At 37.2% G+C, this 13,307-nt stretch overlaps 1 protein-coding gene across 3 annotated transcripts in view; it reads right to left on the bottom strand.

Annotated features, from left to right (window-relative positions):
- Nucleotides 1-791: 791 nt before the first annotated feature.
- Nucleotides 792-13,307, bottom strand: part of LOC122453792 (zinc finger protein 268-like) — a 46,134-nt gene continuing 33,618 nt past the window's right edge. For all 3 annotated transcript variants that reach the window (XM_043487991.1, XM_043487981.1, XM_043488002.1), the window contains exons 4-6: nucleotides 7,883-8,009; nucleotides 7,515-7,601; nucleotides 792-3,762 (exon numbers count right to left, since the gene is read on the bottom strand). In XM_043487991.1, coding sequence (XP_043343926.1) covers nucleotides 1,286-3,762; nucleotides 7,515-7,601; nucleotides 7,883-8,009 — 2,691 coding nt within the window. In that variant the 3' untranslated portion in view covers nucleotides 792-1,285. The remainder of the gene's footprint in view (nucleotides 3,763-7,514; nucleotides 7,602-7,882; nucleotides 8,010-13,307) is intronic.

Here is a 13,307-nt window from a genome sequence, read left to right as displayed (position 1 = left end):
GCTATTCTGGGTAATCTATATAGAAGGAACTAATTAATATTTGCAGCAAGATGTTACCCGAGAACAAAAGCTAAGTTTGATTTTCTGTACTAAGGAGTCCATTAAAAATTTAAATTCTAGACTATCTCAGCCAACTCCTGGCAGGGTACCTTGAATGATGATCTGATCATGCATACATTGCATACATTGTCAATTCTCTTAAAGGAAATCAAGGTATTCTAATCAAAGAGGGCAGGACAGATTCCAGATATGCAACCACATGAAACGTGAGCTATACTGATTATATAACTAAAGAGAGAGCTTTCAGGTCCATTTACAGAGGGTACAAAACAATAGTAAAGGTTTAAAAGTACTGAAATGCATTTATATGCCATATTATTCTAGTAACAAGTTGTATTTTAAAGATGTTGCCATGTAGAGTATAAATCCCTGGGAAACAGTATTGTTATCTAGTTATTTATCAAATGTGGCATCCATAAGAATATGCCAAAGTCCACAAAACATATTTTATAGTATAGAAAGGAAGAAAACACCTAAACATCACTGCAGGTCTTCTGATGTAATCCTTATTGTTATCATGATTATTACATTTACTCAGGTTAGAAAATCTTTATATTCTATAAAATATTGATCATTGATAGTTGGATAGTTTTTTAGAGGCTTTTCCTAAGAGTTTAGAAGCATAATTTGGAGCATAATTTCCCCTAAATTTATAAAGGAAATTTTTTTTCCAGATGAGTCAAAATAATAAACCTTCCTGTAGAGGCTTAAAAAATACTCATAGATCTTCATTCATTCAAATTTTTACTTTTTTATTAGAAGCCTGTCACTTCTAGATGAAGAATTTCCCTAACTTTATACCGTGGTGTCTCCAACATATAAGCTTCTGATGCCTGCAATACATTCAATTTACATGTTTTCTCGTTAAAATCCTAATTCCAATAAATTATGAATTTCAAAGGACTGTATTCTATACTCATTTGCATTATGGAATTAACTCTTTGCAGATGTTAGCATGTCAAGGAATAAAAGGATCTTTCTTACACCCCCCCCCGAAAAAGAAATGAGTTTCTGATATTCACTTAATTCATATTGTTCCTCAACTGCACAAACTTAAAGACATGGTACGATTTCCTGCTAAGAACTTTCAGAGGGTTCACTGAATTCATACAGTTCCTGTGTACATTTACTGATTTTTTTTTTTGTGTGTGTGTATAAAAAACAGCTTTCTGTGGATTCCTTTCCACATGCCATATATACATGGTGTACAATGAGATGATTCCATTTATAAAGTTTCTCTCCTATATGAATTTTCTAGGAATTCCTGTGAATTCACTTTTGAGAGAAAGTTTCTTATATTTAACTCACCAGTATGTTTCTCATCTGCATGAGTTCTCTGATGCATAATGAGTTGTGACTTCCAACAAAAGGCTTTCCCACATTCAGTGCATTTACATGGTTTCTCTCCAGTATGAGTCCTCTGATGTGCACTGAGAATTGATTTCTGAGAGAAAGTTTTTCTGCACTCACTGCATTCATAGGGTTTCTCCCCTGAATGAGTCCTCTGATGTACAATGAGCTGAGACTTCCTAATGAAGGCTTTTTCACACTCATTGCATTCATAGGGCTTCTCTCTCATGTGCATTCTCTGATGTACAAGGAGCCGTAATTTCCCACTGAAGGATTTCTCACACTGACTGCATTTATAAGGGTTTTCCCCTGCATGAGTTCGCTCATGTACAATGAGTAGTGACTTCCAAATGAAGGCTTTCCTACATTTGTGACATTCATATGGTTTCTCTCCTGAATGAGTTCTCATGTGTATAATGAGATATGACTTGCTACTAAAGGCTTTCCCACACTCACTGCACCCATAAGGTTTTTCCCCTGCATGAGTTCGCTGATGTGAGATGAGCTGGTCTTTCCTATTAAAGGCTTTCCCACAATCACTGCATTCATAGGGACTCTCTCCTGTATGAATTCTCTGATGTACAATAAGTTGTGAGTTAAAACTGAAGGATTTACCACATTCACTGCATTCATGTGGCTTCTCCCCTGTGTGAGTCCTTGTATGTATGATGAGGTAGGACTTGCTCCTAAAAGCTTTCCCACATTCAATGCACCCATAGGGTTTCAATCCTGTGTGACTTCTCTGATGTACAATGAGCTGTGACTTCAAACTGAAGGCTTTTCCACACTGATTACATCCATAGGGTTTTATCCCAGTGTGTGCTCCCTGATGTACAATGAGCTGTGATTTAAAAGTAAAGGATTTCCCACATTCACTACAACCATATGGTTTTTCTCCTGTGTGGGTTCTCTGATGTACAATAAGGTTTGACTTTGTATTAAAGGCTTTCTGACATTCACTACATTCATAGGGCTTCTCTCCTGTATGAGTTCGTTGATGTATCACGAGCTGTGATTTCAAACCGAAAGTTTTCCCACAATCACTGCATTCATAGGGCTTCTCCCCTGCATGAGTTCTCTGGTGTGAAATGAGCTGGTATTTCCGACTGAAGGCTTTCCCACACTCACTGCATCCATAGGGATTCTCCCCTGTGTGAATTCTCTGATGTATAACAAGTTGTGAATTAAAACTGAAGGCTCTCCCACATTCACAGCATTCATGGAGTTTCTCTCCTGTGTGAGTTCTCTGATGTATAATGAGGTACGACTTGCTCCTAAAAGCTTTCCCACATTCATTGCATCCATAGGGTTTCACTTCTGTGTGACTTCTCTGATGTACAATGAGTTGTGACTTCAAACTGAAAGCTTTTCCACATTGATTACATCCATAGGGTTTGACGCCACTGTGTGCTCCCTGATGTACAATGAGCTGTGACTTGAAAGTAAAAGCTTTCCCACATTCACTACAACTATAAGGTTTCTCTCCTGTGTGAGTTCTCTGATGTACCATGAGGTTAGACTTTGTATTAAAGGCTTTCCGACAATCACTGCATTCATAGGGTTTCTCTCCAGTATGAATTCTTTGATGTATAATGAGCTGTGATTTCAAACCAAAAGCTTTCCCACATTCATGACATCCATAGGGTTTCAGTCCTGAATGAGTTCTCTGGTGGGAAACAAGCTGGTCTCTCCTAGTGAAGACTTTCCCGCATTCACAGCATTCATAAGGATTCTCCTGTGTATGAATTCTCTGATGTATAACAAGTTGTGAATTGAAACTAAAAGTTTTCTGACAATCACTGCATTCATGAAGTTTCTCTCCTGTGTGAATTCTCTGGTGTGCAATGAGGTAGGACTTGCTGCTGAAGTCTTTCCCACATCCATCACACTTGTAGGGTTTTGCTTCTTCATGAGTTTCCTGATGCACCACAAGGTTCGACTGGCTGCTGAAGGCCTTCCCACAGGAACTGCATTCAAATGATTTTCCTCCCATATGCATTTGTTGGCAAATAAGCTGTGGCTTTCTGTTGGCAGTTTTTCCAGATTCATCACTTTCACGGTATTTTATGCCAATAACAGCTTGTTCATGTTTAGAAAGGAAGGATGATTCCCTCAATGCCTGTAAGTCCCTAGGATTCTTTCCAGCGTAATTATTACTGAAACCTATATTACATTTCAAACTCTTTCCATTTGTGACACATTTATGAAATCTTTGTCTTGAAGAAGCATTACTTGCAGTAATAAGACACAGTTTTCCAAATGCAGTACAGGGATAGCCTTCTGCCATACTTCCCAGCTTGCCTTGATTTTCCTGATGCCATTCCACACAACCATCAATTTCCCAGACTTCGTCTAGAAATGAAAATACTCATATGTTATAAATAGTGACATGATCATAGTATAGCATAAAACTGCCTTAAAAATTCCATGTCATGAGGTTTTTCTTAGTTTCCGATATCAGTTCTGAATATAAATAAAATCTCAAATGTAAATGTACACAAACTCCTGGGCACCTGCAGAAACAAAACAAATCAAAACATGAAAACAGGCATAGAGATCTGACAATAAATATAGCTTTGAGTTTCAAAATTTTGTATAATAGCTTCTTTGGAAAGCACATGGAGGGACTTCCCTGGTGGCCCAGTGGTTAAGAATCAATCTTCCAATGCAGGGGATGCTGATTTGATTCCTGGTTGCGGAACTAAGAACCCACATACTGCAGGGCAACTAAGACTGTGTGATCCAACTGAATGCCACAATGAAGATTCTTTATGCAGTGCAGCCAAAATTTAAAAAAAAAGAAAGTACAAGGAAAAAAAATGAGCAAAATTAAAATTTTCATTTCTCATGGGGGTAGATACTGCCCTAAATGGGAATTGATGTTTGGGAACATTTATAATTTGGAGGTTTGTGTACAAATGAATAAGGGCTCAGATTTAGGATGTAGAGAAACCTGGTATGAGGGATTAAGACCCTGTGATGTTGCTTCTTCAAAGCTGCCCTTCTGTTGTGTTCTCTCAATGCCCTGCTCTGTCCTTCACCTTGGTCAGCATGTTACTCTGGTATATCTATTAACAGGTCAACTCTACCCATTCTCTCTTCTATTCAACCTCCAAATATTTCTCACTGTGCATAAGAACTCAGACCTGTGTCTTGATTTTATCTATTTTGTATTTTTGGAATTTGGTGGGGGGAGGGGGTAGTTAATGTTTAAACAGCATCTGTTCACCTTGCCTTTCTGTTTTTCATTCTCTTCAGAGGAAAAAAGTTTTGTCTCTTAGCTCTTTCTTATGGTATTTTCCTCCATATTTTCTAAATAACAGCCTATTCTATTGTACTTGGTTTTCTCCTAATTTCTCAGTGTGTAGGGTAGAGATTTAATTCCTTTCATCCTCCTCCCTTAATATTACCCATGATGTACACACTCTCTTCCCATACCTGCACCATCCTAATCAAGCTATTTCATATTTTTGCTTAAATCAGTTTTCAGGTTTTACATCTTTACAACCATGCAATTTCTATTCACAGGTAAATCATGCAAGCGTACCATGGTTAGTTTTTGTTCATAAATCATTTTTTTTCTTGAGTCGTTTTACTTAGTTGCCAAGTTTTCTCTGTCATCATTCATGAATTTAGAATTTACCCCCCCAGACTCTTCTTCACATGCCTAAGTAAATATTCTTTTGGTGCAGTTCAGTTCAGTCATGTCCGACTCTTTGCGACTCCATGAACTGTAGCACTGCAGGCTTCCCTGTCCTTCACCAACTCCCAGAGCTTGCTCAAACTCATGTCTATCAAGTCGGTGATGCCAACCAACCATCTCATCCTGTCATCCCCTTCTCCTCCTGCCTTCAATCTTTCCCAGCATCAGGGTCTCTTCCAATAAGTCAGTTCTTTGCATTAGGTGGCCAAAATATTGGGGGTTTCAGCTTCAGCATCAGTCCTTCCAATGAATATTCATGACTGATTTCCTTTAGGATTGACTGGTTGGATCTCCTTGCAGTCCAAGGGACTTTCAAGAGTCTTCTCCAACAACACGGTCCAAAAGCATCAATTCTTCTGCATTCAGCTTTTTTTTTTTTTTTTTAATTTTTTTATTAGTTGGAGGCTAATTACTTCACAACATTTCAGTGGGTTTTGTCATACATTGATATGAATCAGCCATAGATTTACACTTATTATAGTCCAACTCTCACATCCATACATGACTACTGGAAAAATCATAGCTTTAACTAAATGGACCTTTGTGGGCAAAGTAAGTATCTCTGGTTTTTAATGTGCTATCTAAGTTTGTCACAGCTTTTCTCCAAAGAAGCAACCATCTTTTAATTTTATGGCTGCACTCACCATCTGCAGTGATTTTGAAGCCCAAAAATATAAAGTCTGTCACTGTTTCCACTGTTTCCCCATCTATTTGCCATGAAGTGATGGGACTGGATGTCATGATCTTAGTTTTTTGAATGTTGAGCTTTAAGCCAACTTTTTCACTCTCCTCTTTCACTTTCATCAAGAGGCTCTTTAGTTCTTCACTTTATGCCATAAGGGTGGTATCATCTGTGAATCTGAGGTTATTGATATTTCTCCCAGCAATCTTGATTCCAGCTTGTGCTTCATCCAGCCTGACATTTTGCATGATGTACTCTGCATATAAGTTAAATAAGCAGCATGAAAATATATAGCCTTGATGCTCTCCTTTCCCAATTTGGAACCAGTCTGTTGTTCCATATCCAGTTCTAACTATTGCTTCTTGACTTGCATACAGACTTCTCAGGAGGTAAGTCAGGTGGTCTGGTATTCCCATCTCTTTAAGAATTTTCCATAGTTTGTTGTGATCCACACAGTCCAAGGATTTGGCATAGTCAATAAGGCAGAAGTAGATGTTTTTCTGGAACTCTCTTGCTTTTTCAATGATCCAACGGATGTTGGCAATTTGATCTCTGGCTCCTTTGCCTTTTCTAAATCCAGCTTGAACATCTGGAAGTTCACAGTTTATGTACTGTTGAAGCCTAGCTTGGAGAATTTGGAGCATTACTTTGCTAGCGTTTGAGATGAGTGTGGATAATTTTATTTTTTTTTTTTGGATAATTTTAATTAGAGATCACCAGACCATGAAGAACCACTACCAGCTCTGATTAGAAACAAGGATCTAGACTTGCACTAATATAGTGTAAGAATGAAAAGAGGGGTGGATAGAGTATTTTTGAAGATGGATGGGTGGAAAGAAGGGTGTGACTGGATGCTTCCTCACCAAAAAGGAAGATGAAGGTGGACACTGCTGCCTAACTGACAGTTCTGCTGCCCTTCTCTTGGCTGGCAGAAACCTGATTTTATGTTCTACCTCCATCCATAAGGCCATGTGCTTCAGGTAGGAAACTGGAGACATATCTCCATACCCCCTGCTGAAGGGGAAGCATGATTTATCTGAGCCAACAGTGATGGCTTGCCATTTCCCTTGCCAATCTTTTTTACACAGGCTATATGATAAAAATCTAGCCTACTGAACAAGGTTAAGTCTGCTGGGGCTTCCTGAAATAGATTTTTATGTCTGATAAAAAGGGCCACATGGGAAGGAACAGTCTTTATTTATTATACTGGTCACTGGTACATTTGCAGGTATTGCCTGGAACTGTCATAGCCATCTGATGACTATGAGGGAGGAAATTTGAGGAAAATACATAGTTAGAATGGCAAGGAAGGGGTAGACCTATGGCAGTTTAGTGAGTCAATCACTTAGTTATCCTAGAGCTGACCCACCTTCGGACATTTTGTAATGTGTGATAATGAATCACTTCATCTTATAGGTTGATTTAAGGTTAATTAAAAATTGCAGCTGAAACAATTCTAATATTAGGAAGACTAACTTTATTTAGAAAGGGTGTGAAAGTCACATGAAATGAGATAAACAGATAAAGGTGCTTAAATAAATAATGAGATGAGTCTACTACCTCAGAAAAGTAAGAAGGAAGCTGAGAATACCAAGGAAGAGATAATGAGCAAAAGATGGTTACAAATAACATAAAAGTACAAACACAAAAGAACATAATGTCAGACCTCACACTGATTCTGAGTAAGGAGGAAAAGATGTAAATGTTCTGGTCACTCACCTGAATGGTCCTGACTTGGGCTGTGCATCATCCACAGCTCTTCTTGTTCCAACTGGAAAATGATACTGGGTTTGGTGTATTGATATCCTATGAATGGAAAATTATAGACAATCTGGATCAAGACTGCCTAGGGATTCAGAAAAACTGAGAAAATTTAGTTTAGATGTGACATGATGAAGCTGCCCTTTTGCACTCAGCAAAGTAAACACCATTCAACCAGCATATTCTGATGCCAAAGGAAGAATAAGAAAACCTGGCCTCTAAGTATAAGCCCCAAATCACCCAGTATTTTACAAAAGTGCTCCAGTTTTCAGCCACCAAGAAGAGGAAGCCTGGAGATTTACTCCTTTCAAGGGGGAAGTACGTACCCAGGGACACAAAGTTTCTATAGTTCTCCAACATCACACTCCTGTACAGGTGCTTCTGAGCTGAGTCCAGTAGCTGCCACTCTTCCCAGGTAAAGTCCACAAACACATCCATGAATGACAAATGTCCCTGAAATAGCAGATCCCTATTCAATCTCAAATCATTTTACTGAGTTTGTCATAAAAGCCAGCCAAGGCTGTCCATTATTTATATTCTTTAATATTTTGGGAGAAAAGCAAAATTTATTGAAAATATCCCATCAATATGCATTAAATCAGTTAACCTTTCATTCAACACAAGAGAACACCATGTGTCAGGTATTCAACCTAGTGCAGGTAATATAAAATGGAGGAAAGGCAGTCCTGCCTGTAAGAAGTGTTCAGCATTGTAGAGAAAAACAAAGGTTAAATATGTAAAAACGTAATAGGCAGTCAAAGATGCTAAGACAAAAGAACATGTGGAGAACACAGGCATAAGGGAGGATACATTAGGCTGAGTCCATGAAAGGGGACTAAAGGAGCCACCACTGAAGAAAGAGATGTCAAAATTTGGTGGAATAAAGGCAAGAGCTATAAGTAGCAGCTACTTTGTCAGGCAACAGATCTGAGCATGATGATACACAGATGGCAAAGCAGCACATGAAAAGGTGCTCAACATTATATATCATTAGGGAACTACAAATTAAAACAGTGAGAGACCATTACATACCTAGAATGGCTAAATTTTTCAAAAATGGGCAACAACGAATTTGAAAATGAAATTTTAAATTTGATGAAAGATATGGACATAAACATCCAAGAAGTTCAACAAACTCCAAAAATGATGAAACCTTAAAGAAACATATGCACTCAAATTTTCAATAGATAAACACAAAGACAGAAAGAACCCTGAAAGTATCAAAAAAGAAATAATTTGTTTCATACAAGAGCTCCTCAGTAACATTATAAGCAGATTTCTCATCAGAACCTTTGGAGACCAAAAGACTATGAACCCATATATTCAAAGAGCTAAAAGGAAAAAAAAAACCAAAAAACTATCAGTCAAGAATTCTGTACATGACAAAATTGTGCTTTACAGTGAGGTAGAAATGAATACATCCCCAGAAAAACAAAAGGTAGTTTGCTACCACTAGACCTGTTTGGAAAGAAATGTTCAAAGGAGTCCTGCAGGTGAAATGAAACCACACTACACAATAACTTGAAGCTGTTTTGAAGAAATAAAGATCTGAACAAAGGTAAATACCTATGTAATCATTAATGGTAGTATTATTTTAACTTTAATTTGTAACTCTACATTTCGTCCTCTATATACTTATAAGAGACTAATGCATTTGAAATACTTATTAGTTTATGGTTTGGGGCACACAGTGTATAAACATGTGACATCAACAACCAAAAGGAGTTGGGACAGAGCGGTAAAGGAGCAGTGTTTGTATGTCACTGAAGTTAAGCTGGCATAAATTCAAATCAGAATGCTATAACTTTAGGAAGCTTATTAAAAAGATTATACACCATGACAAATGGGATTTATTTTTGGAATGCAAGAATGGTTCAACATTGGAAAACTGCTCAGTGTAATACATCACATTAACAGAATGAAGTTGAAAAAATGATTATCTCAAAGAAGATTATCTCAATTGAAGCACTGACAAAATTCCACACTCTTTCATGATAAAAACACTCAATGAAGTAGGAACAGAAGGAAAGTATTTCAACAAAATAAAAGTCATATCTTAAAATCCCACAGTGAACATCATACCCAATGGTGAAAGAAAAAGCTTTTCCTCTAAGGTCAGGAATGAGGAACCAATGCCTGCTTTCACCACTTCTATTCAACAGAGCACTGGAGGTTATAGTCAGAGCCACTGGGCAAGAAAAAGAAATAACAGGGATCCAAATTAGAAACGGAGTAAAATTATTTCTCTATTCATGGACAATATCATCCTGTACATAGAAAACCTTAAAGGTTCCACGCATATACACACACACACATAAAACCTCATTAGAATAAATGAATTCAGCAAATAACAGGACACAAAGTCACCTACCAAAATGAGCTGTGTTTGTATGCACTAACAATGATCAATCAGAAGAGCAAATTATAAAAATGATTCCATTTATAACAGCATCATAAAGAAGTAATAACTTGGACTTCCCTGGTGTTACAGTGGATAGGAATCTGCCTTTCAATGCAGGGGACACTGGTTCAGTTTCTGGTCTGAAAAGATTCCACATGCTGTGGGCAACTAAAGCCCACGTGCTACAACTAATGAGTCTGCGCTCTAGGGCCCAAGACATAACTAATGAGCTCCTGTGCCACAGCTACTGAAGCCAGGGCAACCTAGAGCCCACACACTGCAACTACTGAAGCCATGCACCTAGAGCCTGTGCTCTGTAACAAGAGAAGCCACAGCAAAGAGAAGCCCGTGCACTGCAACCAGGTGCAGCCTGTGCACTCTCCGCAACTAGAGAAAGCCCATGCGCAGCGACAAAGACCCAGTGCAACCAAACATAAATAAATAAATACATTTTAAAAAGGAAGAAATAACTTAACCTAGGAAGTAAATGACTTGTAAAATGAAAACTAAAAACCTTGTTAAAAGAAACAAGACATAAATAAACAGAAACATACTTTATGTTCCTTAATAATATGTTAGTAGTATCCAAAGTGATCTACATATTCAATGCAATCCCTAATAAAATTTCAATGCTATTTTTCTAAGAAATAGAAAACCCCATCCTAAAATGTATAAAAACGCTCAAAGGACCTTGAATAGCCAAAACAATCTTGGAAAAGAACAAAACTGGAGGACTCATACTTCATAATTTCAAAACTTAGTAGAAAACGAGTAACCAAAATAATGTGATACTGGCATAAAGACTGAAAGACTGACATACAACATGGTAACAATGGAATAGAAGAGAGTCCAGAAACAAACTCTTGCATATATGGTTAAATGATTGTTGACAATGGTTCCAAGACCATTTATGGGGAAAGAAAAGTCTTTCCACTAAATGCCACTAAATGATGCTGGGAAAACTGGATATCCACATGAAAAAAATGAAGTTGGACCCTTATCTAATACCATATATAAAAACAAACTCAAAATAGATCAAAGACCTAAATGTAAAACCTAAAACTATGTAAAACTCTTCAGAGGAAAACACAGCAACAAAAGCTTCCTGATGTTAGATTTGACAATGCTTTCTTGAATATGACAAAAGGCACAAGCAACAAAAGAAAACACCAATCAACTGGACTTCATGAAAATTTTAAAATTTTTTGCATCAAAACACAATATCAACGTTGTAAAAAGGCAACTCCCAAAATGGGAGAAAGTATCTGCAAGTCATGTATTTTATAAGGGGTTAATATCCAGAATACATAAAGAACTAAAACTCAACAACAACAAAAAATTCTTCAAAAGTGATCAAAGGATATAAATAGACATTTTCCCAAGGAAGATACAAATGGCCAATAAACACATGAAGACGGTGAACATCACTAATCATAAGGAAAATGCAAATCAAAATTATAATAAGATTCGTCTTACACCCATTAGGATGGCTCTCAAATACCATGAAAAAACAAGGGCTGGCAAGGATACGGATTAACTGGAACACTTGCACATGGCTGGTAGGGATGTAAAGTGGTGTAATTGCTGTGGAAAACAGTTTGATGGCTCCTCAAAAAATTAAACATTAGAATTACCATATGGTCCTGGAACTCCAATTCTGGGTATATCTCCAAAGGAAGTGAAAGCAGAGTCTTAAGGAGATATCTGTATATCCATGCTTATACCAGCATTTTCATTCACAGAGGCTCAAACGTGAAAGTAATACAAGTGTCCATTGATGGATGAATGGATAAACAAAATGTGATATATACATACAACAAATTGTTATTCTGTCTTAAAAAGGAAGAAAGTTCTGCAACATAACCAGGGAGAACCTTGAGAACATTATGTCAAGTGAGATAAGTCAGTCACAAAAAGACAATTACTGTATGTCTGTATACCTACAAGTACTGTATGTACTACTAGAGTAGTCAAAATCATAGAAACAGAAAGTAGAATGGTCCTTGCCAGGGCTTATGGAGAGGGGGGAGTTGGGAGTTATGGTTTTGATGGTATAGACCTGCAGTTTTTCAAGAGGAAGAGTTGTGGAGACAGATAATAGTTATGATTGCCTATTTTATGAAGGTATTTAAGGATTTCCCTAGTAGGGCAGTGGACAGGAGCATGCCTGCCAATGCAGAAGACATGGGTTCGATCCCTGGTCCAGGAAGATTCCCTACGTTGCAGAGCAACTAAGCCCATGCACAACTACTGAGACCACCACACTCTAGAACCTGAGAGCTGCAACTATTGAGTTAGTGTGCTGCAACTACTGAAGCCCATGCCTAGAGCCAGTGCTCCACAACAGAGGAGGCCACCACATTGAGAGGCCTGAGCATCACAACAAAGAGTGGCCCCCAACTAGAGAAAGCCCTCGCAAAAGCAACGAAGACAAAGTGCAGCCAAAAATAAATAAAAAAAATAAATTTAATACCACTGAACTGTCACTTAAAATGGTTAAGATGATAAAATATGTATGTAGAAATATGTATGCTCTAAAATACAAACAGTGCTTTAAGAAATCAAAGATCTAAAAAAATGAAAAGATGCAGGGTGTTCATAGCTTGGAAAACTCGGTATTGTTAAGATGTAAATTCTCCCTAAATTGATTCATAGATTTACTAACAAGTTTACTGTAGCTATCCACAAGCTCTTCCATAATATGAAAAGACAAAAAACTAGAACAGCCAGAATGATTCTGAGGGAACAAAGGTTAAGCATTTGTCACCAGCCTGATTTAAGACTTCCTATAAAATCTAGATAGCATGATATTAGTGAAAAATTAGACACAAAAATCAACGAACATTGTAAAGTAATTAGCCTCCAACTAATAAAAATAAATGAAAAAAAAAATCAATGAACAGAAATGAAAGCCTAGAAATAGACCCACATAAACACTGTCTCTTGAAGATTTTGTTGTTGTTGTTTAACATGACACAAAAGCATTTCAACAAAGGATCATCTTTACAACAAACGGTGCTGGACCATTGTACATCCACAGACATAAGAAATGAACCTCAAAACATACCCCATATGAACATTAACTAATGGATCATAGACTTAATGTGAAAACTAAAACCATACAAATTTCAGAGAAAAAAATTTCACTTTGTGCACTTTGGGCAAGGAAATTTTAGATATGATACCAAAAGCAAAACCCATTTAAAAAAATTAAAATTTAGAAAACAGACTATCAAAATTAAAATATTTTGCTGTGAAAGTTGTTGTCATGGAAATGAAAAGACAAACCAGAGACAGGGAGAAAATATTTGGAAGTCACTTTTCTTATGAAGGATTTAAATCTAGAATAA

The sequence above is a fragment of the Cervus canadensis genome, chromosome 1 (assembly GCF_019320065.1).
Source record: "Cervus canadensis isolate Bull #8, Minnesota chromosome 1, ASM1932006v1, whole genome shotgun sequence".
Taxonomy (NCBI): domain Eukaryota; kingdom Metazoa; phylum Chordata; class Mammalia; order Artiodactyla; family Cervidae; genus Cervus; species Cervus canadensis.
Note: the sequence above shows the minus strand (reverse complement) of the source record. Positions and strands in the feature narration are given on the sequence as shown.